The sequence below is a fragment of the Haliotis rubra genome, unplaced genomic scaffold (assembly GCF_003918875.1).
Source record: "Haliotis rubra isolate DU_JTF1 unplaced genomic scaffold, ASM391887v1 Scf421, whole genome shotgun sequence".
NCBI classification, from domain to species: Eukaryota; Metazoa; Mollusca; class Gastropoda; order Lepetellida; family Haliotidae; genus Haliotis; species Haliotis rubra.
In genome coordinates, this window is record NW_025767104.1 from 401832 (window position 1) to 428040 (window position 26209).

At 40.2% G+C, this 26209-nt stretch overlaps 2 protein-coding genes across 2 annotated transcripts; one reads left to right on the forward strand and one right to left on the reverse strand.

Moving 5' to 3' along the window:
- Positions 1 to 493: 493 nt before the first annotated feature.
- Positions 494 to 6253, reverse strand: LOC124288660 (amine sulfotransferase-like). Its single transcript, XM_046725230.1, has 6 exons — positions 6117 to 6253; positions 4412 to 4610; positions 3727 to 4047; positions 2948 to 3051; positions 2085 to 2247; positions 494 to 1219 (listed from the first exon to the last, which is right to left on the reverse strand). The coding sequence occupies exons 1-6, from the start codon at positions 6147 to 6149 to the stop codon at positions 1095 to 1097; spliced, it is 945 nt and encodes a 314-aa protein (XP_046581186.1). The 5' UTR covers positions 6150 to 6253; the 3' UTR covers positions 494 to 1094.
- Positions 6254 to 18249: 11996 nt separating this feature from the next.
- Positions 18250 to 19700, forward strand: LOC124288627 (sulfotransferase 1B1-like). Its single transcript, XM_046725179.1, has 4 exons — positions 18250 to 18424; positions 18823 to 18926; positions 19097 to 19259; positions 19582 to 19700. Exons 1-4 carry the CDS (start codon positions 18250 to 18252, stop codon positions 19698 to 19700), a joined length of 561 nt encoding a protein of 186 aa, XP_046581135.1.
- The last annotated feature ends 6509 nt before the right edge of the window (positions 19701 to 26209 follow it).

The window sequence follows — 26209 nt, forward strand, 5'->3', positions numbered from 1 at the left end:
GTTTAAGTTGAGTGTGCAAACGACTAAATGTATTAAACAGTTTAAATAAAGCAGTAAAAGTCGGTAAAATAAATCTGCACAGAGTGAACTCAAAAACAGCTAATCGAACGGTTTTCGAACTCCGGACACTGCATGCGTCATATTATGACGTCATACGATTGTTAACGAAACAGCTTCTCGGCGGAGAGTTTGGCGGGTACCGTGGCAGCGGGTAATATTTTTTCCAGTCGTCACCCTTCTGAGAGGGGTGACACGGAAACTTGTTAAAGCGTCATTGACCAATGACATTAAAGTATTTCACATGAGGGTAAGATAAGAGTACTTATCATTACTCGATATCCAGTTCAGCTATCTGACTTGCATTTTCCCATCATGTAAAATCCAATGCACGTCGACCCGCCATCGTGACGAAATAGTGTTCATATGCAGCATCTGCTTCTTACGTAATGACCTATTGTCAGTTATTTTTACACAGAACCACAAACAAATGTCATATTGTTAAAAAAATATATTTCAGCAAAAAGAAATGGCTAAAATGATAAATCCATTGCCCTGTCTCTTCGTGTACATGATCGTGTACGTGTAAGTTTGTTAATAACTGGTGAGTAAATAAATATATAATACGGATTCTGAGTAGTGAGTGAGTGAGTATGTTCTTACGCCGTTTTTAACACTATTCCAGCAATATTACGTAGGAGGATACATAATCTTTTGATTATATTGTTAGTACCATTATGTTTAAGGTACTCTTGTATGTATGAATACTCTTTTGGTTATGTAGAGGGTTTTCCGAGTTATACATTGTTAATACCCATACGTTTAAGGGAACGATTTGATCACTTTATGTGTAAATATCCTTGCGATAATGGAAAGATTTTCGCATTATTTATTGTTAACACCATTATGTTTAAGGAAAGGGTTTCCTTCATTATGTCGAAGGCTTTTGCGTGATTTATTGCAAAAACATTTATGTTTAAGAAAAGGGGTTTTGTATTTGTAAATACTCTTCTCGATGTATTTTATGCATTAAATTTATTGAAAGTGTCTTTTCGCTTATGTTTAACCATTTGTACGCCCATGGCTGGAGCACATTTTCAACTGTCATTTGCTCTGCTGTATCGCTCATAGAATCTGGAGCCCGCCATCTTCTCCTCATACACACGGTAGTACTCATCCAGCATGTCCTTCGTGAACCAGTTCCTCCACTCGCCAGAAACACCTGGAATGATAAAGGTACTACCCTAAATGGGGTGACTGATTTGGGCCCAGAGCCTGTTTGGTATCAGCACGCTACACAAACACCAGAAATTACCAGATTTTGTATATTATCAGAAGGTGTGGCGGTGAATGGAACACAAGTTTGAATGGTGTACTATTGTTCGCGGGAGCAAACCCTTAAGAGACGCAGGTCATATACGATGATCACATTTGATTTTTGTTTTAACCAATCATTTATTACATTAACGTAATGTAACTTATGAAAGAATATTTAAGTGTTATATTACAGATGAATACGCATTGATGTTACAATATTCCTCTGATGAAACGCAATATACATCCTTTCATGATTTATTTGGGGTAGCCTAATGGTTAAAGCTTTTGTTCGCCACGCCGAGTAAATAGTTAACTGTATTTTCGAAGAATACATATCGATGCCATGGTTTTGTAGCGATATTGCTCTGGTGAAACGCAATATACCTCCTTTCAGGATTTACGTTAGGTGTCATAATGGTTAAAGCGTTGGCTCGTCACGACGAAGAACAAGTTTCGATTCCCAACATGGGTACAATGTGTGAAGCCAATTTCTGGAATATTGCTAAACACTAAACTCACTCACGTTTGGGGTTACTATGACAATTTATTTCAGAAACGTATATGTCTCCAAAGTTCAGAATTATCAAAAAATGCCAGACATGTATGGTGGTCATAAGTTTCGAATCGTAGGTCGAATGGCTAGATATCCTTCCGGTCAGGTTCCTTACTGATGATACCAATTACTCTGGATAGTCAAATCTGATCCAGACTGCTTTATGTACTGGCCACCGTAAAACAAGAATTCAACAGAGATATGAAACATATTGTACCTTTCCAGAAAAATAGACTATCCCCGTCAACTTTCACAGCATAGGCATCTTTGTCCACCTTCATCTTGGACATGTGACACTTTTCTGCAATGGACTTGCACAGATCGTCATTTCTAGGGAGTCCTAAAAAGTCCGACAATTTCTGTACAGCCGCAACTGGGTCCTGTAACATATATATGTATGTGTGTTAGAGTAGAATGGACCAAGAGGGATGGGTGGGAGCCATTTCAAGATCAACACAAATACAACTCGTACAAGTCCATGTCTAAACGACAACATTATCTACAATATAACAGAAACTAAATTGCCAGTTGTAAAGAGTGTTTTCTTTCATATTTCTCCAAAGCATACCCGTGAAGGGATATTACAGTGTGAATCTGGACTATTGCTCGTTTGTGAGAGTTTGTGTGGCTCTTCACTGCTTCCGCCTTTTCGGAAACATCAACGTGTCATTGATTTTATATCAGCTAGTGTGGACCATTGTTTGTGTGTTTGTTTGTTTGTTGTTGATAGCTGCATACATTAATATTCCACCTATAATATGGCGTCATTCTGTAATTAATCGAGTACAGAGCAGACAGTCCTTTGATAAAAAGTATGTTAACATTTGTCAAACAAGGCAGCGAGCCTGACCACCCGATCCTGTTAGTCGCCTCTTACGACCAGCACTTCTAACCTGGATCTGCACGAGTGGTAAATGTTGACAAGCTGATGTAGCTTGACCACTCAGTCATGCTTACACGTCAGTGTGAATCAGCTGATGAATCTGTATCAGTCGGTTACAACTGTTTAATGTCAGCATTGGTAAGAGTTCAATTTAAAGAAAATTCCAGTGCTGGATCCGTGACGTAAATGACAGATACCTTTAACGTGTCTTCATACACCTGGAAATGGACTGGTACATCAGGATTGTCACTAAAATACGCTTCTGCGTCTCTGAGGTGATCAAACATACCGTTGTTCATCACTGGAAGTAAACACGATGGGCAGCATGAGTTTAAAGGGAAGAGGTCTGTCCGTGAGTGAAATATGGTGTAAATGCAAATTTGAACATTATGAATGAGTTGACAATTACTTAGACTTTAAGACTATATCAACTAAATTCACCTAGCCCCAGCCTTTGTAATCTGACTTTCTACTAAAATGCATAGATTGTGCATGGTCAGAAACAAGTATTTTTACAAAAAGGGAACACGTACCATTAGTTCTAAAATCACGGAGAAGGGAATTAATATGAGGAGTGTAATGATCCGAACTAGAATAATAAACGAAAATGCCATCCGTTTATTTTATTTTCTCATCAACAGGGTTATCTACATAGACATAATCATATTTAACAAAGCGAGACACACTTAACACATTTAACAAACATTTAATAGCAATACTTAATGGTAAATGTCACTCCAGTCAAGGGTGTTTTAACGTAGCCAACGTTGCTCTTATTCTGGAGATTATGTGTGCATGAATGACAACCAACTGTCCATTATGACAATAGTGAGTAAGTGAGTTTGGATTTACAAAACTTTTAGCAACATTCGAGCAATATCACGAAGGGGAATACCTGAACTGAAATAACAACTTCCAGAAAGACAATGTAGTCGTACTGTATGATACTGATATATTTCTTCAAGGTAATGGTTACCTCTTTGTTCAAGGAACAGCTGCAGGAAGTCCTCAAACGTTCCAAGGTACACAGTGTTCAGATGGTGTCGATCGTAGTGAATCTTGTACAGAGAAACTGCTACATCTTTAGGATCCCTCACTGTAAAGATGACCCGACACTTCTTTTCCTTCAGATCAAGCGGTGCTTGAGACATGAAGAAGTGGCAGGTCAGAACGCGAGGCGATGGCAGTTTGATCACTTCTTCTTCAGGTATCAGTCCTAGATGGTCCTTAAACCTTGGGATAGTTTCTGCTTTGCCTTGCAGCAGCATGTTAGTCATCTCCCACGTCCAGTGATTGCCTGGAGATGGCAGCATGTACATTTCAGTGGCGACGTCTATTCGATATTATCATAAACAGACTAAATAGTAAAACTAAAGGTTTTGCTTTGCCTGTATCAATCTCAGCTTCTATTCGGCATATCGACAGAATTATTTTGTTATCACTATGCAAATTTCACTTTGTCGCTTTACTTTCTGAACAGAAGAAAATATCATTAATAAGTTTCATCGTTCATACTTTTTCACCACAACTATATTTGCAAGTTCGAGTTTCGAAACAATGTCAATATAAAGATAATATCTTGAACCTCGGGGCTGTTAACGTTAAGTCCACTCTATACTTTCACGAAGTTCGAATATTGTTCTCTTTGTATATACTCTAACCTGTCCTGAGATAGCCAGGGAGATAGATATCGTCCGGTCTAAGCTGTAAGGTTCGGATTCCCTTCAAGCAGCTAAGAGGAAAGTAGTTGCTCAATCGCAGTCCTTCAAACATCTGGTACATGACTGACCGTCCCTGGCGGTCCTTCTCATGGACGATCGTCTGACCAGAGAGATCCGGCACCAAGACTTTGCCTTCCATCTAAACATACAATGACTATGGTTCATTTAATGTTCATAGAAGTTGACACAGACAAATACATATATAATTTTGTCATATCGATGAAAACTTATACAAGAAATTGTCTCTGTCATTTGTGTCATATATACCCCTTGAGTACAAAAGAGCATTATTGTGTCAGACATATGTACCTACAGCAGTAAATGGACATCAAATGGATGGCAGAAAAATAAGAAGCTAAATATCACTTAGTGTTCACTGCACAAACTTCAACAAAAGAGAGAGAGAGAGGGGGAGAGAGAATTTAGTCCAGTATAAAGGCAGTAGACCCAAAATATACTACAAACAAAAAGAATTGGAACACCTTAAAATTTGATAGTCATATGTAAACCTAAACGTGGTGGGGTTATATATACTCCAAGATAAATGCAATTGTGTGTGTGCTTAATGGGCACTATAAACGACATGTTGGAACATGCAGTGGAGCAATTGGTTCAGTATTCGTTGAGTTTGAGTGAAATGAAACATTATCAGCGAAAAGCAAGGGTGCTGAAAAACACCAGCACCATGTTTGATTCAAACGCCCAAACACAACAGCCTAGTCCACGTGGAAGACTGTAGCTTCCCTTGCAGCTTGTGGCAACTGGTCACTGGCAGAACTTTCGCAGAATCGGTTCTGAGGGGCTTGGAGCACAACACATCGGTCATCTGCCCTTGATGTTTTTCTGGGTCTTCCAGAGCGAGGTCTGTCCTGTCCTGTACCAGTGGCCTGGAACCTGTCCATTCAATCTGTGAATGACAGAGGGACGGCGAGCAACACTTCTTATGGATTCACCATCATGTAACCATGCAGTGGCCCTGCTTCTGCCTTGGGCGCTTAACGGTCTGCGCTGTGGCATGGTGAAGAAGTTGTGAGGCTTCAATATTGTCTGTAGCTTCTTTTAAAGGAAACATTGCCATAAGCTGCAAGGGGAGTCTGTCTTCCACATGCACTAGGCTGTTGTGTTGGGGCGTTTGAATCAAACATGGTGCTGTCGTGTATCAGCACCCTTGTTTTTCGCTGTTTTTGACAATGTTTCATTTCACTCAAACTCAACGAATATTGAATCAGTTGCTTCACTGCATGTTCCAACATGTCGTTTATAGTGCCCATTAAGCACACACACAATTGCATTTATCTTAGAGTATAAATAACCCCACCACGTTTAGGTTTATATATGACTTTCAAAATTTAGGTTGTTCCCATAATCTTTGTTTGTAGTATACATTCATCGCAATATTGCATTGAGGGCAATGTATATGCCTATTAATTAGAATATGCATGTACATGACTGTATAGTCACAGTGATGAATGAATGCCTTTGCTAAGGAACGCTGCAAATGACTTCATGAGATCCATGACACAGCCAGCACTTTGGCCGAATTAGGCCATCTGCTGCAAGGGGTGTACCCGCTCCCTCGTCACCACTTTTAATGATTTTGACATTCTGTGATGTTTATGTTATGAAGTTATGTTGCATAACTTACCGTGTATACACCCGTTGTTTGTTTCCCGTCCATCTTGTTGTGTGCTTGATAAACACTGTTATGTCTGGTTGGTGTCAATGACTGCGTGACTGATTGTGTACCTCTACATAGCGCCAGCGTCGCCTCCCTATAAGGCTGTGTGTAGGTCAGCCTCGGTCCTGCATGAACTTTACGTTTAGATGTGTAATTTACAACATACTCACACACTCACAAATGTACGTCTAAACATTGAGATGTGTAAGTGCAATTCAAGTTACAACATACTCATGCACGCACACGCACATACACACGCGCACACCCACACTGACAGACACAAACACAGAGGTAAAGGTAGGTATAAAAATGCAAAAAGACACACAATGTTTTAGGTGTACATTGTGTTCTTTGTAGTGCATGATTAGTATGCTGGAGGAATATGTGTGCGTGTCTGAAGTGCACCAGCTTAACAAATCCCGTGCATAGACCTCCCCTATTTGCATTGTTATGAAGCGGGCCCATGTTGACACCGGATATGAACTAGTCCAGGGTCTGATAAGACTGTCGTGAGATGTGCCTACGGAACGCGTGCAATAGGGTTGACTGGCATATATGAATAATGATAGCCACCCTTAATAGTGCAATAGGGTTGACGGGCATATATGAATAATGATAGCCACCCTTAATAGTGCACTTTACCATACAGGTTGTACATGTCAGTTAGCTAATACGCTGCATACAGCTAATACATGGTCGATAAGTAACAGAGTATTGTACGAACACACAGACAGTATTTCTACTACCAATATTTCCATCTTGACGAAAGTGTGTGAATGAGGGAGTATGGTTTTACGTCGATTTTAGCAACATTCCAGCAATATCAGGACAGGGGACACCAGAAATGGGCTTCAGAAATTGTACCCATGTTGGGAATCGAACCCGGGTTTTCAGTGAGACGAGCGGACGCTTTAACCATTAGGCTACCCCATCCATCCGCAATCAAGAACAAAGACATTTCAAGAACAGAAAACCTTACAAATCTCAAAATATCTATAACCCAAAATTGTTGCAGAAAGTCAATGGCCTTACCATGACTGAATGGTATTGTACTGTGTACGTATACAAGAAGTTGAAGATGTTCAGTCAAATACATTTGTAACGAGTAGCATAACTTTTCAGAAAGTGTTATCCCATATATATCATATTTGACCACTTTCTATATCGCAACTTGTATTCACGTTTGCTGGAGTAAAAGGAGCGGACATTAGAAATGTTGGGCACTTATAAGGGTTCTAAGAAGAGAAACTACTTGCAATTCGACAGAGTCCAGTATATGTGAGGAGAAATATAGATGGAACTTGAAGTTGAGTTCGGGAAAACATCCAAGTACCACAAGTTTGACCCAACGAGGCTCAAATGTTTGGTGATTCTTGTGAATAAAGCTAAAAGCGACCTAAAACTGTATTCACTCTATCAGAATCCCTATCTCTATCTTGTCCAGAATATTGCTGAGTGCGGCGTAAACCTTAATTCACTCACCTACTCATCGAGAATGTTTTCATTAAAGCCAATTCCCACAAAGGGCCAATCCTTTTCAGAGTAAAGATCATAATATACCCGGCGGCATTAACTAATCTTATATAGCAAACAAATAACGTTTAAAATCCTAAGGTGTACGTGCAATTCATTGTTAATTGCTATACATGGCATAAAGTGCACTCATGCATCCTGGGTAAATATGTAAAGTGTAGACAGCAGGTCTCTACATTGATTTGACACAAACATTGTACAAATACATGGGTTAGAAGAAGGATAGGTATTACTTTACATGTTTTTTCTGCTTTATTTTCAGGCCCTGTGCTTGGTCGCATGAGTCCTTGACATAGATACTAGTACCTATTTATACAAGGCTGGTAAAGCGGAAAGGTGGACAGCAAAAACATATCTTGGCATCTGTCGCCCACATGGAAATTACACTACTCTCCTTTATGACAATGTTAGCCTGTAGTGTTTCGTGTTTCTTTTGTATGTGACGCCAGCCTGTATTCGTTTGTTGTCATACAATATTTAAGTTCAATCAAGTTTGGATCTGAATAATCAGTGAGTGATATCATGAACAACTCTTAATGCCGTCGAAGTGTTATTGCCATAAATGTTTCATCACTGATAACCGTCTACGACCTTCGTAACTTTGAATGAGTGAGTGAGTCGGGTTTTACGCCGAATTTAGCAATAATCCATGGGCGTCCAGCGTGATGAGCGAACATTTTAACCACTAGCTTACCCCACCTTTCATCTTTCAGATATATGTCGAAGTGACTCTGGTAAAAATGTTCCCTCGTCATAACGATTCCATACGTTTATAGTTTATATGGCCAGTTAAACCATATTCATTCAGTCACGTTTTGTTTTCTTTCCGTTAAACGTCACAATGACAGAAACAACAGTCCATGATTCCCAAAGTATCGGGGCGGTGGGGTAGCCTAGTGGTTAAAGCGTTCGGTCGTCACGCCGAAGACCCGGGTTCGGTTCGATCCCCACCCATGGTGTCCCCGCCGTGATAGTGCTGAAACCACTCACTCCATCCTCCAGGACAGATCATTCGTGTTAGCTCGATCGTTATTCCCAAAATAATGTCCCCCGCCGTGATAGTGCTGGAATATTGGTAAAACCAAATTCACTCACTCACTCCATCCTCCGGGACAGATCATTCGTGTTAGCTCGATCGTTATTCCCAAAATAATGTGAAGAAAGTATAATGTATCTGTTACCAAAGTGTGGGGTGACAGTGCCACGAGCGTGGAAGGATATTCTTATATTTTAGCGAACACCTGTTGTTATCTGTACTGATACTGAGTAATGAAATACAAATGTAGTTTCAATAGTACGATGGACCTGCTTTTAAAAAAGCTTTCTAATGATTCTGGACATATTTCTTCGTATATCTTCACATTAAGAAAACCGTTTTAAAGCAAATCGTTACGGCGTAACGAAAGGGTCACGGTCATATATAAGCCGTATAAAGCCGTATACGAAAAGATCCGTTTTTCTGGGGTGATTCTGTGACTTGTCCACTTCATAAAGTTGGGTTAGCATCTACCCTCAAATCCCAACACTACAAGCCTTCTCAGCTTTCGTTCACACCCCAGGGATTCTTTTCACTGTGAGAAACGTTTTTTTCAGATTGACGGACCCTAGACACACCCATGTGAAGCCAACGGGGACTAGCGTCAGTTTGGTCAAATAGATAGATACTGACAAGCTGGAACTGGGGTGTTACAACCTAAGTTACGATGGCGGAGGAGTCCAAACCAATCAGGCTAACAGTGAGTATCGCTGTTATGTTGACATATGTTAGGAATCACATGTAGGTAATATCAAGGGTGGCTGATACGGGGTGTACATTCACTACGGCATTCTTTATAGATTCTTTATCAGTGACGTAGGTGTAGAATGAATGCGTCTTGGGTTCAATTCCCCACATGGGTACGATGTGTGAAGCCGATTTCCGGTTGCCCAATTGTTGGAAAATCGCTAAAAGCGGGGAAAATCTTTTATATTCACTCACTCACTAATGCATTGTTAAATTAAAGATAAAGCGTACAAAGTGTGAAACCCTTTTCTTGGGATATTGCTGAAACTATTGCCGAAACGATGTAAACCTACCTGCACTCACTCACTCACTCACTCACTCAAAATTTTATATATGTATGACGCTTAGATGTTCATATGCGATTCCTCGATGTTTATATCATAATCAAGGACATTCATTGTCACTGCATCCTTATGATCGCTCGTTTATGAGAATCCTTCCAGAATCCTTTTTATACAGATGAGACGTTGATATTATAATGCAGTCGGCAATGGTACGATTGATACAAAAACAGCTTTGTTTTGTTTGGTTTGTTTGTTTATTCGTTCATGCCGCACTCAGCAATAATCCAGCTGTACGACAGTGGTCGGTAACTAATCGAGTCCAGACACTGCGTATCCATGGCATGCATCAACACGATCCCGTTAGTCGCCTCTTACGACAAGCATGGGTTACTGAAGATCAATTCTAACCCGGATCTTCACGGGTTCTTCAACTTCCTCGCTGGTTCCAATCCCATTACCACCCATGGTTTGTCTGCGCCATTCCAGTGTTCTAGGATTTCACCAAAGTGACAAATGAATAACACTGCTGTATTTCTTGCTTTTCTACCACGTCACTATCGTACCCAACATACGGACATACTGTTCAAAGCGGGCTAAACCAAAATCAGAATTATTTTACTTTCACTGGAAGTTTCAATCAGGATTATTCCATACCTAAGAATTGGTCTTCACAAACCCATGCTTGTTAGCAGCGACCAATGGTTTCGGTTGGTCAGGAACGCTGACTTGGTTGATGTTATGCTGCGTGGTCCACAGTGTCAGTCACCTGATTGTCTGGTCCTGACCTGACTATTTACAAACCAACGTCATATTCAATTTTCCATTCTTTATTAACATTAAGTTTTACAACTTATCATCGGTGGTTACATAAGGCATAAATTAAATCGCGGATACAGGTGGACGGGTTTGACAATGGGTACTACATTTTGCAGAATGCGCATAATTTATTTTAGATACAAAATTCTTATATTACATGCAGTAAACAAATATTTACCAAGATTACACAACTGTTTAACGTTCTTTAAACCAAATAACTGGATTAATTTAAAGACAGATGGATATTTCCAGTAATATGGCTTAATATAATTTAGTCTGACATTTACATATATATGTCAAATCAACACAAAGTGAAACTCGTCCTCAATATCAAAATTACAATTGATACACTTTCTTTTATTCACATTTATATTTTTGTATCTTCCACATTCAATTGATAAAATATGGGCAGACAAGCGAAAGTTATGATAAGTATTTTCTATAAATTAGGGGAACAGTTTGTTAAGTAATATTGCAAAGTACAACAATGTATGATAAGCTTATAGATGGAATATTGCTGAGACCGGCTGTAAACAACAACCACACGTGTACATAATGAAAGGCTTTTATTACCCATATGGGAAGGAGGACACGTGGTAGTATTTTCCTGTACGTCCCCAGGGACGTTACACATTTTGGTGAACGTTGATTGGCTGTTTCGGAAAATAAAACAGCCAATCAACGCGTAGGGATATGGCGATTCCCCACATCGTGGGTTGCCTTTCATTTTAGCGTTTTTTAGATCGAAAACTGATTTGGGTAATAAAAACAATAACCAACTCGTGACGGGGAATAACATATTATCTTTCCCTCGTTGTATTAATTATGTAACTCTCGCCACGGCCCGAGAATTACGTAATTAATTTAACTCGGGAAAGATAATCTGTCTTTCCCGGCACTCGTTAGTTATTGTCTAATTCTCTTCTACCATCGACATAAATGATGCAGACAGTTTGCACGAAGATGAATCACATTGGTATATTTCTAATTTACGGGATATTCCTCATTCTCCTGAAGACATAGAAACTAGACACTGACAGTAACACCATCTGATCTCACCCACAGCAGTAATATCGCAGGATCATTTTAAACAAATATATATAGTACTTGATCTGTTTGAGTCACTAGTCACAATCCTCATTGTAAACCTAAGGTCGTGTGTAGTGATAAACACAATAACAAGAGCATGTTTAGTTCAGGGATCTGTTCCTAAAGGAGACCTTAGTGTCAAAACGATCGTAACCATGGAGATCAGTTACCTGCAGCCTAAAGCAACGAAAACATGAAAGAAGAAATGAAAGTGATCAACATCATGAGCATCAATCTACGCAATTGGGATACGATGACATGTGTCAAACAAGTCTGCGAGCCTGACCACCCGATCCCGTTAGTCGCCTCTTGCGAAAATCATGGGTTACTGAAGATCAATTCTACCCCGGATCTTCACGGGTTTGGAAGTCAAGAATGTTTATCTTCCAACATCAACCTTACAACGGACTGGTATAAAAGAAAAGTGACTCTCAAAAACTTAACATGCCAAACACCTGAATAGAAGAACTATCAGAGCGAAGCTTAAGATCACCTTCACAGTTAGCAGTAAGTTATACCATAGGAATGTGGTTAATGGTTTTGTTGATGTCATGTCTGTATGTCTCGTTACTGATGCTCAGGCAGGCGTGATATGGTGGCATAGATTACCTGTAACGATATGCCCGCCGCATCGGAAGCCTTATAATAGTCTGTATCATATACCTTGGCTAACTATTCACTTTACTTATCACTGAGACGTATCCGGTGACAATAATTATGTGTATAATTGTTCTCTGTGCCCTTGGTACCACCAGATCTCTTGACGCAGATCAGTGCCCTGTTTCACAAAGCGATCGTAGCGCTAAGGTGATCGTAGCTCCCACACTTTAACATAGACTTACGACAGTCGTAGCGCTACGCTCGCTTTGTGAAAGGGCCCCAGGAGAGTACCCGGCTTTTCCACCCTTCCCGGGAGCCCATTCCCTCTGACACTCTGGGTTATGCAGAAGGCTGCAGTGTTGGGGAGTCTACATATTGTCCACAAAATATTTGGTGGATTCGACTAGGCAGCGCATCCTGAGGGATGTCTTGGCACGGCAACTTGAGATGATGATAAGCTCTACCAGTCTGACTGTGCCAGGACCACCCGACCTGTCTTTGCTGCATGTTTATCTTAGTTTGTGACAATAACAATAATTATGTTTAATCACACTGATTATTACTATAACCCCTATACCGAGATGCATATATCTGGGGGTTGTCAAAGAGTATGAGCATGAATATATTTTGGACGGCGTTCAACATCATTATCTACTGGGGAATTCACATGAAAAACAGCTACCATAAAATATGTTTTCAACCGTGCCTCCTCTAGCAGGTGGGAATCCACTATTTATACAATGTCATTCTAATTTAAGGCTTAACTAATTTATGATTTCTTTGAAAAATGATAACAAGTAGTAAACCTGTTTGCAAGTGTGCATATTTTTCTTTACTTTCATGTTCATTTAACGTATAATTATAATACATACTTTTATATACTTAGAGCAACTGTGGGTAAACAAATTACAACGCACATCACACAAAACCTCGGCACATGCAGATGTGTCTCTGTTATCATAATATTGTAAAATGTTGAGTGAATGATGAAGATTCCATATTTAAATCTCATTTAATCACTCAAATATTAGATTAAGGAAACACTTTATTGATACAAGATGCAGGAACAACAAAAAACATTACTAATTTTAAAATGTATGTTTATTTCAGATCGGAGATGAGGACTGTGATATGGATGAGGATGAAATGGACATTGTGTATATATCCGACAAGGGAGGTAACTCCAAGAAGATGCAAGTGTTCGAGGGCACCTACTATGCTCCAATGTATAAACCGGGAGTATTGAAACAAATCAAGACAGTCAAACTGAGACCAGAAGACGTCTTCTTCCCATCATTTCCCAGAACTGGTGAGTACATGCGAGAGTGTGCATCCGGGTTAGAATTGGTCTTCAGCAACGATGCTTGTCGTAACAGGTGACTAACGGGATCGGGTGGTTAGACTCGCTGACTTGGTTGACACATGTCATCGTATCGCAGTTGCATAGATCGATGTGCATGATGTGAATCACTGGATTGTCCGGTCCTGACTCGATGATTTACAAACCACTTTTATAACGAACAAAACAAAAACGTCTATGATGTTGGGACAAGATATAAGGCTTGTGTCGAAATTAGTCATACAGTTTGTGTGTATATTGCCAAATAAAAAAAGGCGAAAAAACCTTTCCACGTCCATAAGAAAGCAGAATCCATCGGACAATGCCTTTATCGTGAACTTGTTTATGAATCACTATTAAATAGTGAGCATTTAGTGAGCATATAGTGAGCATGGTTGAGTCCCATTTCGCCCACATCCCATTTCGGCTGGTAGGATCCTAATCCGACAATCCAGTGATTAAAGTTCTGAGGAATGTTCCACGCCGTCGGGTCACGATGACATGTCACCGAGGCTGGCCACCCAATCAGTGTTATTGTTTCATCCGTGAGAGTAACCATCAAGGAAGGAAACATTTACATCATTCGTGCACAAGGAACAGATATTTCACAAGGACGAGCCCAATTCCCCCCTCCCCGTTATGGCTGGAATATTGCTAAAAGGGACGGAAAAACTAAACACACCCACAAATTCGAGAGACCGTAATTTGTCATAGAAGACTTGCTAAGTTATTGAAATCCAAACTGGAACAAGTGTATCCTTCTCATCTCATTTGACTCATGATGATTTCACATTGTTTTGTTTACAACGATTCTTGACAGCATTAAACACATTTAATAGTGATTCGTCGACGTTGACTGATAGAATTCATTCTGTACTTTAGGCCCTGCTCCATAATGCAAACTACAGAGCGTACAATGAAGTAGTAGTACGCGGTTGGAGTAACATATACCTCATTTTACAGGCAGAGCTGGTTTGCTTAGCACTTCGCACCCCTCGTGGAATCTTCAGAACCGTTCTCTATATGAAGTCTTCGTCCGACGGCCATATTTAACAGCACCTCTGAAGTTGTAACACCGAAACTTGTTTAATATTTTCCCTTGTTGAGGTAGAAGGGTAATTATGTGTCCACACTGTGTAAATATTAAAACTGAGAACAATAACTGAATTCAGAAAACGCTGAGGGAGTGATGCCATTGCTGATAGAAGCAGTCATAAAATCTTGAAGATTGGCGTGAATGATGACATTCAGAAAACGCTGAGGGAGTGATGCCATTGTTGATAGAAGCAGTCATAACATCTTGAAGATTGGCGTGAATGATGACATGCTGAGTTTGAGTGAGTGGGTAAATGTTGCTTTAGTGAGTGAGTTTTGTTTTACGCCACTTTTAGCAATATTCTTGCAATATCACGGTTGGCGATACAGAAATGGGGAAATGTTGCTTTAAGCCACATCACCAATATTGAGGCTATTCACGGATAGAAAATATATTTGTTCCCATAGAAACAAACATAGAATAAAAGTGATGACGAAGAGCACTAAATCTTCAGTCCATTATCACAAGAAATAGTAGAAACTGACATTCAGAATTTAAAATTTACATGTTATCATATAGTTTAGTTGCCTTCAATTATACTAAAATTATAAACGGTGTTGAAAAGTTCAGCAATTGTTTGAACAGTGTAAAACCTTCGGCGAATAAGCGAAACATCCACACATTCCAACAAAAAGTGCTTGAGAGTCACAGGGACTGTGACCACAGGCCCTCGTGTCTTTGCGAGGATTAAAGATTTAAAAAAATGTTTTTGAGATGACCCCCGACTCGAAATTCTTCACAGTACAATACTGTCTTCTCAAAAACGTTTTTAAAATCTTTGATCCTCGCAAAGACACTAGGGCCTGTGGCTGTGACAAGGGATACATTGAGGGGGATCCCCTTTCTTCAATAAAAACGAATGAGTGTATGCTAGTGTCCAATACGACACCTAGGTGGTCATAACGATTTGAAATATTTACGCTGGTAAATTCGGAATTTAAGTATGTAGCTATCAGTGAAGACACAGATCATATTCTCCGTTTTGTTCACTGAGATGGTATCGTAGGAAGGGCGGACTTTTTTTTGAATATGTCTTGCTGTTTGCCAAAACGATGAGTTCAGTATCAATCTAAATCAGAAATAATACATCATAACATAAGGTTGCTTACATGGTGCTTAATTCCATACACATGAATGTTCGGAGCCCGACAGGGAGGGTGGAAACTACATGTCAGAGTAGCACAGGTGGAACACAAACTGCTAGTTGAATAAGAACGTCTTGAGCTAACGTTTGAATTGGGTCACTGATGGTAAAGTCTATTGTTCAATTGGACGAGCGTTCCACAGTTGTGCCGATACGTTATAAAATGATCAACATCCAAAGGTTTTCACTTTTGTCCGTGGAATGACTAGAATGTGTTGCGAACATGATCTGAGTCTTCTGGCAGGATGGTACTCGCTGAGCAATTCACAAAGATAGCTTGGCGCTGTTCCGTTGACACATTGGTAGGTAAGTGTCAGGACTGGATTCTCTTTGATGTGGCAGTGCTTTGACGACCTGGTTACAATCCTGGCAGCTGTATTCTGGATCTTCTGTAGGCGATGTATCTGCTCTGAAGATGCTCCTGCAAGAAGACTATTGCAGTAGTCGAGCCTGGAGAGGACGAGAGATCTCATTAGTGCTGCAGCAGATGAATCACCGAGAAGGTTGCGGATGCTGCTGATGTTTCTCATGTAGAAGTCGCAATTCCTGACTTTGGCTGTCACTTGTTGTTCCATGGAGAGTGAGGTGTCGAAATAAACTCCCAGATCTTTTGGACAGGATGAAAAGGGAATGTCAGATCCATCAACTGTTATGTGGTTATGTCCAAACTTCCAAAGGCGAACTGGAGGACTGTTCATCATAGCCTCTGTTTTGTCCGCGTTCAACATCAGCTTGTTGCTTGTCATCCAGGATTGCACGTTGTGTATACAGGTTTCCAGGTTTCTGGTGCAATGTTCCTGAGATGTAGTGTCCACACCACACTTGTCTGACAACTGGGTGTCGTCCGCGTAGAGGTGATAGTGGACATTGGAAGATGAGATGGCATTACTGATTGGTCTTGTGTACATGATAAACAAAATGGAGCCAAGTACAGAACCTATCGGTGAGGTAGGAGCGAAACCATTTCAGGGCCACTCAGTCAAAACCACAGTCACGTTGTAGGCGTGTGGTTAAAGTGTCGAATGTGGTCATTGGTGTCGAATGCCGAGGACAGATCGAGAAGTACAAGCATTCCCAAGTAACCATTATCCACGGTGATTTGGCAGATTCAGTGCTGCTCTATAAGCCGACTGGAACTGGTCAAAGTGTATGTGTGCATTGAGATAGTCCAGGACCCTAGTTTTGACAGCCTTTTCTAAGATTTTGGAAAGAGAGGGCTTCTGTATGTATTCGGGTCAGGTAATTCCACGGGATTTCCTCAGGACTGACCAAGTATTCCGACGGTGTTTGGGCATCATTTAATCACTTTCCCGCAAAAGAAAGGGCAGGAACGTGAGTTTTGCAGTCACATGATCGGCGTCTCGTAAAAAGGATGTGGTACAAACGTTTGGGATCGCCTCGGACACGGTATCGTTTGCCCTTGGTAACTGATTTTGCGGCGCTTGATCATCCTGTATGCCTGACTACACTGAGCACGATAGGCCTTCACAAAAAGTACGTACTTGGATAGTTGATAATACAAATGGCGCTGGTTTTTGCTGGAATTATCGCTTGCCGACTTCAAATCATCCACGATATTGTAGTACACGTCTCTGGGAATGAAATTCTTCTTACTGATAAAATATTTATCAAATAGAAGTCGCTTGAACTGCTCTGCTACGCTCTCAGCCATATTAAAACAACGTTGGTCCAATATCGCTATTTGCTCACCAAATAAGAGTAGACAGGTGCGAATGAAGGAGGAGCTCAAGATACACGTATTTAAAGCCGAGAGAAAATGACCTTGGCACCCGACTCACGGTAGTAATTAGCCAAGAGTGTCATCAGTAAATTGTCAAGTTTTCAACTCCTAAAGACTGAGGGATGTCTTGAGACTCAACAGTAAATTGTTTTAAGCTACAAACATTAATTTCACACATTCACTGATATCTTAACAGGAGATGTGTGTAGCTGAACACCATGAAAATCAGTAATTTCATTAAATCCCTTGAAATCTTAAGGAATGTATGAAATCCCTGGGGGTCACAGTGATTTCATCACTGACTTTTTTTAGGGATTACGTGAAATCCCTGGTTCCAGACATTCCCTTTAACGGGTACATGTTTTCAAACTTGTATATTTTATTGACCTCTTTATAGAGACTATACATAATGTTCATTGTTAAAGAGCGGCAGTGTATAACTTCGACAATACGTCGAAAATGTATAGGGGAGAATCGATGTTTTTAGGTAATACACAACCGATCACAACAATCACATCTCTTTCTACAGGGACACACTGGACATTTGAGGTAATAGGTATGCTGCTAAACAGCAAGGCAGAAACCATCCCAGTATTCAAGGGTAAGCACCAGCTTGAGTTCGAAACGTGTGATGTTCTGAGTGGTCTCCCTTCTCCCAGGGTCATCAATACCCACATGAAGTTGAGCGACGCACCATCGGAGCTGACAGAAGCTAAATGCAAGATCGTGTACAACATCCGCGACCCCAAAGATGTAGCTGTGTCTCTGTACAACGCCTACCTTGAAGGACAACACACCTGTTATACTGGATCTTTTGAGGACTTTTTGCCTCTCTTTTTGGAAGGCAAGGGTAAGTACTGTGTGATGCCATATCCGAGGGATGAACAGAGCGTTTCCTGTAGTTATCTAAATTGAAAAGTTCATTATATTAGCATAGAACGGTGGGGTAGCCTTGTGGTTAAAGCGTTCGCTCGTCCGGTTGATTCCCCAAATGGGAACAATGTGTGAAGCCCATTTCTGGTGACCTCCGCCCTGATATTGATTGAATATTGCTAAAAACGGCGTACAACTAAAGTCACTCACTTTCTTATTAACCTGTCTATATTGTTCCAATCGGGCCACAATAATTTAATTCCACAACATGGTACTGAATCTGATTGTTGGATATATTCAGGTAATATACAAATTATCATCTTGTGTGTTGGTTTGAAAGTGAGAGGTTGACTAACGTTTGGAGTCTGTCTTCAGTTGACTGTAACGGCCTGTTTGAACACTGGAGAGATGCCGATGTGTTCTTCAAAGCCCACCCTGATATCCCCGTTTATATTCAAGTCTACGAGGAGGCGCTGAAGGTAAGGGATTCCAACACCTATATACCTTGGGATACCTTGGGCCTGTTGATCGTTACTTTGAAATATACGACACTACTTTCAGATTAAAAGGTGCAGAAAGACTCACCTTCAACATTCTTGTAAGACGCAGATGATTCAGCCAAATAATTTAAAATTGCTTCATCTCACAGGATCCTTTCGGCGCGGTACAGAAGCTGTCGGATTTTCTTGAACTTGAAAGAAACGACGACTTGTGTCGTGACATTGCCGAGAAATGTCACTTCTCAAAAATGAAAGTGGACAAGGACAAATTTTCAATGAAGTTTGGGAGCAAAGATATTCATTACAGAAAAGGTGAACACACTGTAATAGCATTGATTTCACTGTTGTGTCTGTTTCACGAAATGCGCGCCCCCATCATACACGAGTAACGTTTATGATGTGTGTTTTCAGCGGACACTGTATGATCCAGCGAACATCCAATGTTTAATTGTTAAGATGGTTGATCCCCACAGAGCCTCAACGCATTTCAAATTAATGTAAAAAGGTATCAACATTCATTCTATTTTATTTCCAAAGAGGCACGGGTCTTGAAATCCGAAAATGCATTTTGGTTGTAGCAAGTGTTCACGAACATACCACCAACGACTGTATATATTTATATGAAATATTTCAGGTGTTTCTGGGGACTACCGGAACTACTTCAACGACCGCATGCTGGACGACTACTACAACGTCTACAAAGAGAGGCTATCAGGAACGAGGTTCTACCTCCAGTACCTTTACAACTCTTAAAGCTGCCAGCAACATCGTAGAGACACCTCGTCATTACTCGAATGTTTAACCTGATGAGGGCAGTCATTTTTACATTACTCAGAGCAAGTCAAAACATTGATTACACAACAGTCTTTTTTCCCCTGTTCACTGGGTCCCGTCCTATTGCGCAACTTAGTACAATAACCAATCCAGAATGTTGGGACCAGTTCATTTAACTGGATACATAATTATTAATCAGTTTTATTTGATACATCTAAGCTCTTATATATTGCAACGCTACACTCCTTCTAATCCTTGCAAACACGTAGTGCAGCATGCTCTGTCGTACAGCGAGCTCTGACAAACAGAAACCTGGAAATCGTGGAAATCTCAAAACGAGGCTCTCCCGCTAGAAAGGTTTGGCGGTCTGGTACGGACTTGATATTACATCAATCACATTGTGCGTTACAGAACTACGCGGAATAAGCGCAAAAAACACATAACAGGTGTAACCAGTGAGCCAGATGCATTGTGAATCATTTTAGGTACCTCATCAAACAGGGGCAGTCTGTGACGTCTCAGTTAAGGTCATGCTGCCTAAACCTCACCACAAAATATAGAAATACTATGGTATTAAAGTTTAAACTTAAAATTCATTTGTAAATACCATTTTCTTATGAGACAAGGAATTGGAATTCAGTGTAACCATACTTGTTTGTGATGTCTATTTTCACTTTCACACGAGAAAATTCGGATCGGCTGAAAAGTAGGTCATTGTCTGAATAGGTTAATGAGACTCAGATGTTTCGGTTTATTTAATATATTCTTCCCTTACCAGGCAGTTTTCTTACACATACCCGTTTGTACATTTTGTTATCGTATGAAATGTATTTTGTTCGTTTCTAACATAAAATTTGTTAAAGAAGCCGTATAAAAGTCAGTGAGTTTAGTTTTTAGAACTCAGCAATATTCCTGCTATATGGCGGTCGTATATAAATGAAGGTAAAAACGAATGGAACGGTTAAAATCTGCTGCACGAATGAACAATACGAGATGAGTAAGTTTAGTTTAACGCCGCTTTTAGCAATGTTCCTACAATATCACGGCAGTTGGGGCTTCAGAAAAGGGCTTCACGCATTGTACCCATGTGGGGAATCGAACCCGGGTCTTCGGCGTGATAAAACAAACGCTTTAACAACTGTGCTACCCCGCCGCCGGTGGACACAAGGGTTAACTGTGACTTTACAGAGAATGCACTGATGTTCCCTACGTTATATCTATCGGAAAACTGAACATGCACATGCTTACTAACGCCCCTGCTTACAACTGCCACTGACCCGTCAAGATCCGGGTTAGAATGAATCTTCAGTAATCCATGCTTGTCGTAAAAGGCGACTAATGGGATCGGGTGGTCAGGCTCGCTGACTTGGTTGACACATGTCATCGGTTCCCAATTGCGCAGATCGATGCTCATGTTGTTGATCACTGGATTGACTGGACAAGACTCGAATATTAACAGACAGACGAATATGGCTGGAAATTTGCTGAGTGCTGCGTAAAACTCAACTCGCTCACTCACTACAGCTGCCACTTCCCAAAACCGGTCGCACTGTCGTGAATCGATTATATCGTATAGTTACTTGATAGAATTGTTACTCTATTATTACCTGCATGCGTGTACACATCTTTTGTATGGAGACCGCCTGATCAATATACTGATACATACATCCATACATAATTACTAATATTTTAATAGCGACAATATCCAGCTCAGCTGCTCAAATGCGCTCTTCGGGACAGAAGCGTTCACGATCTAACTCGCCATGGTCAATATTCAATTTATAGACTTAAATAGACTGGCTGTCGCACTTAATAGCTTTTTGTAAATGAGAGTGCATGCTGCTGCAATCGATTCATTGGACTTCATCATCACAGACTACTATTTCTTTGTATGTTTTATATCTTTGCGATGTTTTGTCAAAAGACATTACTGAAGGCATTATCAAGGAGTTGGAAGTACCTTTAAAAGATATTCCCCTGTGTGGAACTTATTTCCTATCAAAGCTTACTAGTGTTGTAAACCCACTCCTCGCCGAGAATCTGAAGATCCGAGTTAGAATTGGTCTTCAGCAACCCATGCTTGTCGTCAGATGCGCTTGGCGGGATAGGGTGGTCAGGTTCGCTGACTTGATTCATACATGGGTACAAAAGCGGCGTAAAACTAACTTCACTCACGGGATATACTCCACCCCATCCACCCCTAAATGAAAACGTAGGGTCGCTAACATAACCACCCTTGAGAATTGAGGACTGGGTTGGAGGTTGTGTCACACTCGGCCTCTCAACTTGATCCATAAAATGTTTGAGATGTCTCATCGACAAGTCACTATCAACACGCTGCCTATTCTTACTTAGTTTCGAAGGGTCTGGGTTCTATTCCTCAGTTTCAAGAACATTTCTGATGCCCCCGGCCGTGATTATGCTGGAATAAGGCGCTGTAAAACCCAATTCACTCACTCACACAGTTTTTAGTTCCACAGCCATTGTAAATTATTGGCAATCTATGTAGAAATGTAAGTGGTTCTGTCGATTTTGATATTTAAAGCTGGGTTTATGATACATAAAAACATGCACACACACACACACACACACGAACGCACGCACGCACATACATACATACATACATACATACATACATACATACATACATACATACATACATACATACATACATACATACATACATACATACATACATACATACATACATACATACATACATACATACATACATACATACATACATACTAATATTTGTATAGCGCCAATATCCTGCTCAGCTGCTACATTACACATACATTACATACATTACATACATTACATTACATACATACATACATACATACATACATACATACATACATACATACATACATACATACATACATACATACATACATACATACATACATACATACATACATACATACATACATACATACATACATACATACATACATACATACATACTAATATTTGTATAGCGCCAATATCCAGCTCAGCTGCTCAAAGACGCTTTGTTTTTCCCTCGGTCATTGGATGTCAATCTCAACGGCACATCGTACTTTCAGTCTCAACTCCCTGGGGATCATACAACTCTTGCAAGACATTAAGCGCACCAAGTTAAAAGTGGCTTTCCCATCCTTACGAGGTACCCATTCACAGCTGGGTGGACTGGGACACATAGTCACAGCACTTTGTCCAAGTTTACTGCACGTAGCTGTACCCGCAACTAGGTGTTCGCACGTATTCATGTGGCCACCGTCTGGTTAGTTACTAACGGATTCGTGGGTTCTTTTAGGTGCACAGGGTTGTGTACTGTGCACTAGGGGTTGTGACAACACGGAAAGAGTCTGCACACAAAGAACACATAACAGGTGTAACCAGTGAGCCAGATGAATGGTGAATCATATTACGACCTCATCAAACAGGGGCAGTCTGTGACCCCTTAGTTAACGTCATGCTGCCTAAACCTCGCCATAAAATATAGAAATACGATTTCTTTAAAGTTTAAAATTAAAATTCATTTGTAAATACCATTTTCTTACGAAACAAGGAATTGGAATTTCGAATAACCATAGTTGTTTGTAGTGTCTCTTTTCACTTTCACATGAAAAAATTCCGGATCAGCTGAAAAATAAGTCATTGTCTGAATTGGTTCATGAGACTCATTATTCGGTTTGGCGCAACTAGGTGTTTGCACGTACGAGGGACAGTCAAAAAGTAGTCGGCCTGACCTAGTAAATGATACAAATGCAGCTGTTTTTATGTTTTATTTTTCTACATATTATCTGTCAACCTCAAGCAAATTGGTTTTGCTACGTTCCAGCCTTACGATCCCCATTTTGTTTGAAATTTTACCTTGGTACCCCTCAAAAGCGCAAAATCTGCAATAAATGCACCACAAACTTCAGGTAACAAAATATGCAAGAAACATTTTGTGTGTTTGAGATAGGTAGACGTCCGCTAGAATCAAACTTAGATATTAAAGTGCATAAAAAAGCAATTTGAAAGTACAATCGCTTGTTAAAGTGATTCCCCCTTCATGTTTACTGAAACAGCTTGTTTTGGAGACACTACCCACCCCCTTTCAGACGACGAAATCATAAGGACATAACTTATTCCAATGTTTTCACTTTTTCACACATGATGCTTAAGGTTCAAAGTAAATACTAAATGGTCACACAAGTGTCAACTCTCAGTATATTGTAAACAGGGCCAGCTTGAATATCAGGACACAGTGGTTTTGAAAGACTAAAATGGGGGCGTCCTTAAAAGAAACAGCCCCCGACTATATATGAATCAAGCAATCCAAAGCTTTGACTCTTGATTATGACGGGAAGTCATCTAATACTATACTAACATATTTTATATGATATGACATTATCCAAGAGGTACTAAATGACGGATCGTTTTCTGCATTTTTTCTAGAAATATTATACCCCAATGTGTTGTGATGACTAATATCTCGTTTATCAAATTACCCAAACATGTGAAATTTTTTATACGCCTTTGCTTATGATTCTTACAAACAAAAATTTCAAACATTGGACATCGAGAATATAGTTAGGCCGACTACATTTTGACCGACCCTCGTATATCATGTGGCTACCATGTGGTCATTTACCAACGGATTCGTGAGTTCTTTTAGTGCACATGGTTGTGTACTGTACACTAGGGGTTGTATCCCTCACTCTGTTATGCAGAAACCCTATAAAAGAAGTGCAGCTGCCACAATTAAGCCAATAGACACAGAACCTCTTATAATACCCAAGCTCAACAGAAATACCCATGACATATGTTACTTGAGCGCGAAGTTCCACTGTCACATTGAAAAATGAGGATCACTGCCCAGTGGATGGTATCGGATTATCATACAGCTAACACAGCGGTGTGAAATTGTTATATTAAAAAGTTGGATATATTTAATAATGGCGTCAATAAATGAGGTTCGACTCACGTGACTCACTTGACCTCAAACCTATATGCCAATGAGAACAATAAAGTTAGCGAGTGCTTCGGTTATTGAACAGTAAATCTTCCGCGTATATAGGAGAAGGTAATAAAATTTGCGTTGCATTTAAAATGTAGGCATTTTGCTCGTTCATAGTTTACCATTAAAGTTTGGTTCAGTTTGAGTGAGTAAGTGAGTGAGTATGGTTTTACGCCGATTTTAGAAATATTCCAGCAATATCACGGCGGGGGACGCCACAAATGGGCTTCACACATTGTACCCATGTGGGGAATCTAACCCAGGTCTTTCGTTCACACATTGTATCCATATAGGGAATCGAACCCTGGTCGTTGGCGTGACGAGCAAACGCTTTAGTCACTAGGCTACCCCACCACCCCTATTGAGTGTATCAGAGACTCAAAATGATTACATTCGTAAATTCTCACGAAAAACGGTGACCCTGGAACGTGTCTGATCATTTGCTTGATAACGGTGTCAGCATCTACACCGAAACGTCGCATCGGTTGCAGTAAACAAGCTATTGACAGATTAAAAAATTCCTATTTAATGAAATTAAATAATGATAAAATTGAATATCACTGGGTGTTCATATATATCAACACGTATTTGTCCAGTTATTTCCACAAGTCCTTCCTTGGTGTGCATCATAACTAATACATATCGATGTACCACGTGCATCACAGCTACGTGAGCGTCATGATCATAAATCAACAATACCATTACATAATTTCCTAAACAGAACACCAATACAAAGGCAACAGATGTTGTTGACGCGCGAGCAGACTTTTTTTTCTTCAGTCAACTGTTGAAAAGCTGCAGCCCGGCACAGTAACTGCTGCTAACAACTTCCTGTGCCTGTTCTCATACAATACAAAGGGACTAGTTGCAACAGCGGAAAAGAGGTAGGTAGGAGTCTTAAAGGTTTAAATTCACTTATAAAATACATGTAGATTATCATTCAAGATAATATTTTTTCCGTTGTTTTGTCTGATACATGAGCCTGTCGCAATGTCGCTGAAACACATTATTTTCCCTTCCCAGCAAGTATGAAACGAATCTAGATTTACTCAAGTTCAAGGGATAAAAGGTTCAAACCTGTTCAAGGGATAAAAGGTTCAAACCTTTTTAATTATTTATATAGAATTTGCTGGTTCTATCAAAATTATATGTGTATATGATCTTCATTTCTAACTCTTTATGCCGATGCATAATTGGGTTTCCATGTTCTTTTGAAAGTTGATCATATCTTACCAAATGTTACCATAACAGTGGGGCGGTGGGGTAGCCCAGTGGTTCAAACGTTCGCTCGATACGCCAAAGACCCGGGTTCGATTCCCCACATGGGTACAATGTGTGAAGCCGATTTGTGGTGTCCCCCGCCGTGATATTGCTGGAATGTTGCTTAAAGCGATGTAAACTCACTCATGTATGTTGTTTCCACTCTGTGCATTCAGGCGGATGGGAATGGTATTTTTAGCCAACGAGTCATGTGGTTCACTATAGCAATTAACGA

Excerpts from the sequence above, each read along its gene's own strand:
- LOC124288627 (XM_046725179.1), top strand. The coding sequence starts at position 18,250 with ATGAAGTTGAGCGACGCACCATCGGAGCTGACAGAAGCTAAATGCAAG. Across the intron at positions 18,425-18,822 it reads TCTCTTTTTGGAAGGCAAGG|TTGACTGTAACGGCCTGTTT; the intron begins GTAAGTACTGTG and ends GTCTGTCTTCAG. Across the intron at positions 18,927-19,096 it reads TCTACGAGGAGGCGCTGAAG|GATCCTTTCGGCGCGGTACA; the intron begins GTAAGGGATTCC and ends TTCATCTCACAG.
- LOC124288660 (XM_046725230.1), bottom strand. The coding sequence starts at position 6,149 with ATGGACGGGAAACAAACAACGGGTGTATACACG. Across the intron at positions 4,611-6,116 it reads AAACAACGGGTGTATACACG|ATGGAAGGCAAAGTCTTGGT; the intron begins GTAAGTTATGCA and ends TTGTATGTTTAG. Across the intron at positions 3,052-3,726 it reads GCTGTTCCTTGAACAAAGAG|TGATGAACAACGGTATGTTT; the intron begins GTAACCATTACC and ends GTTTACTTCCAG.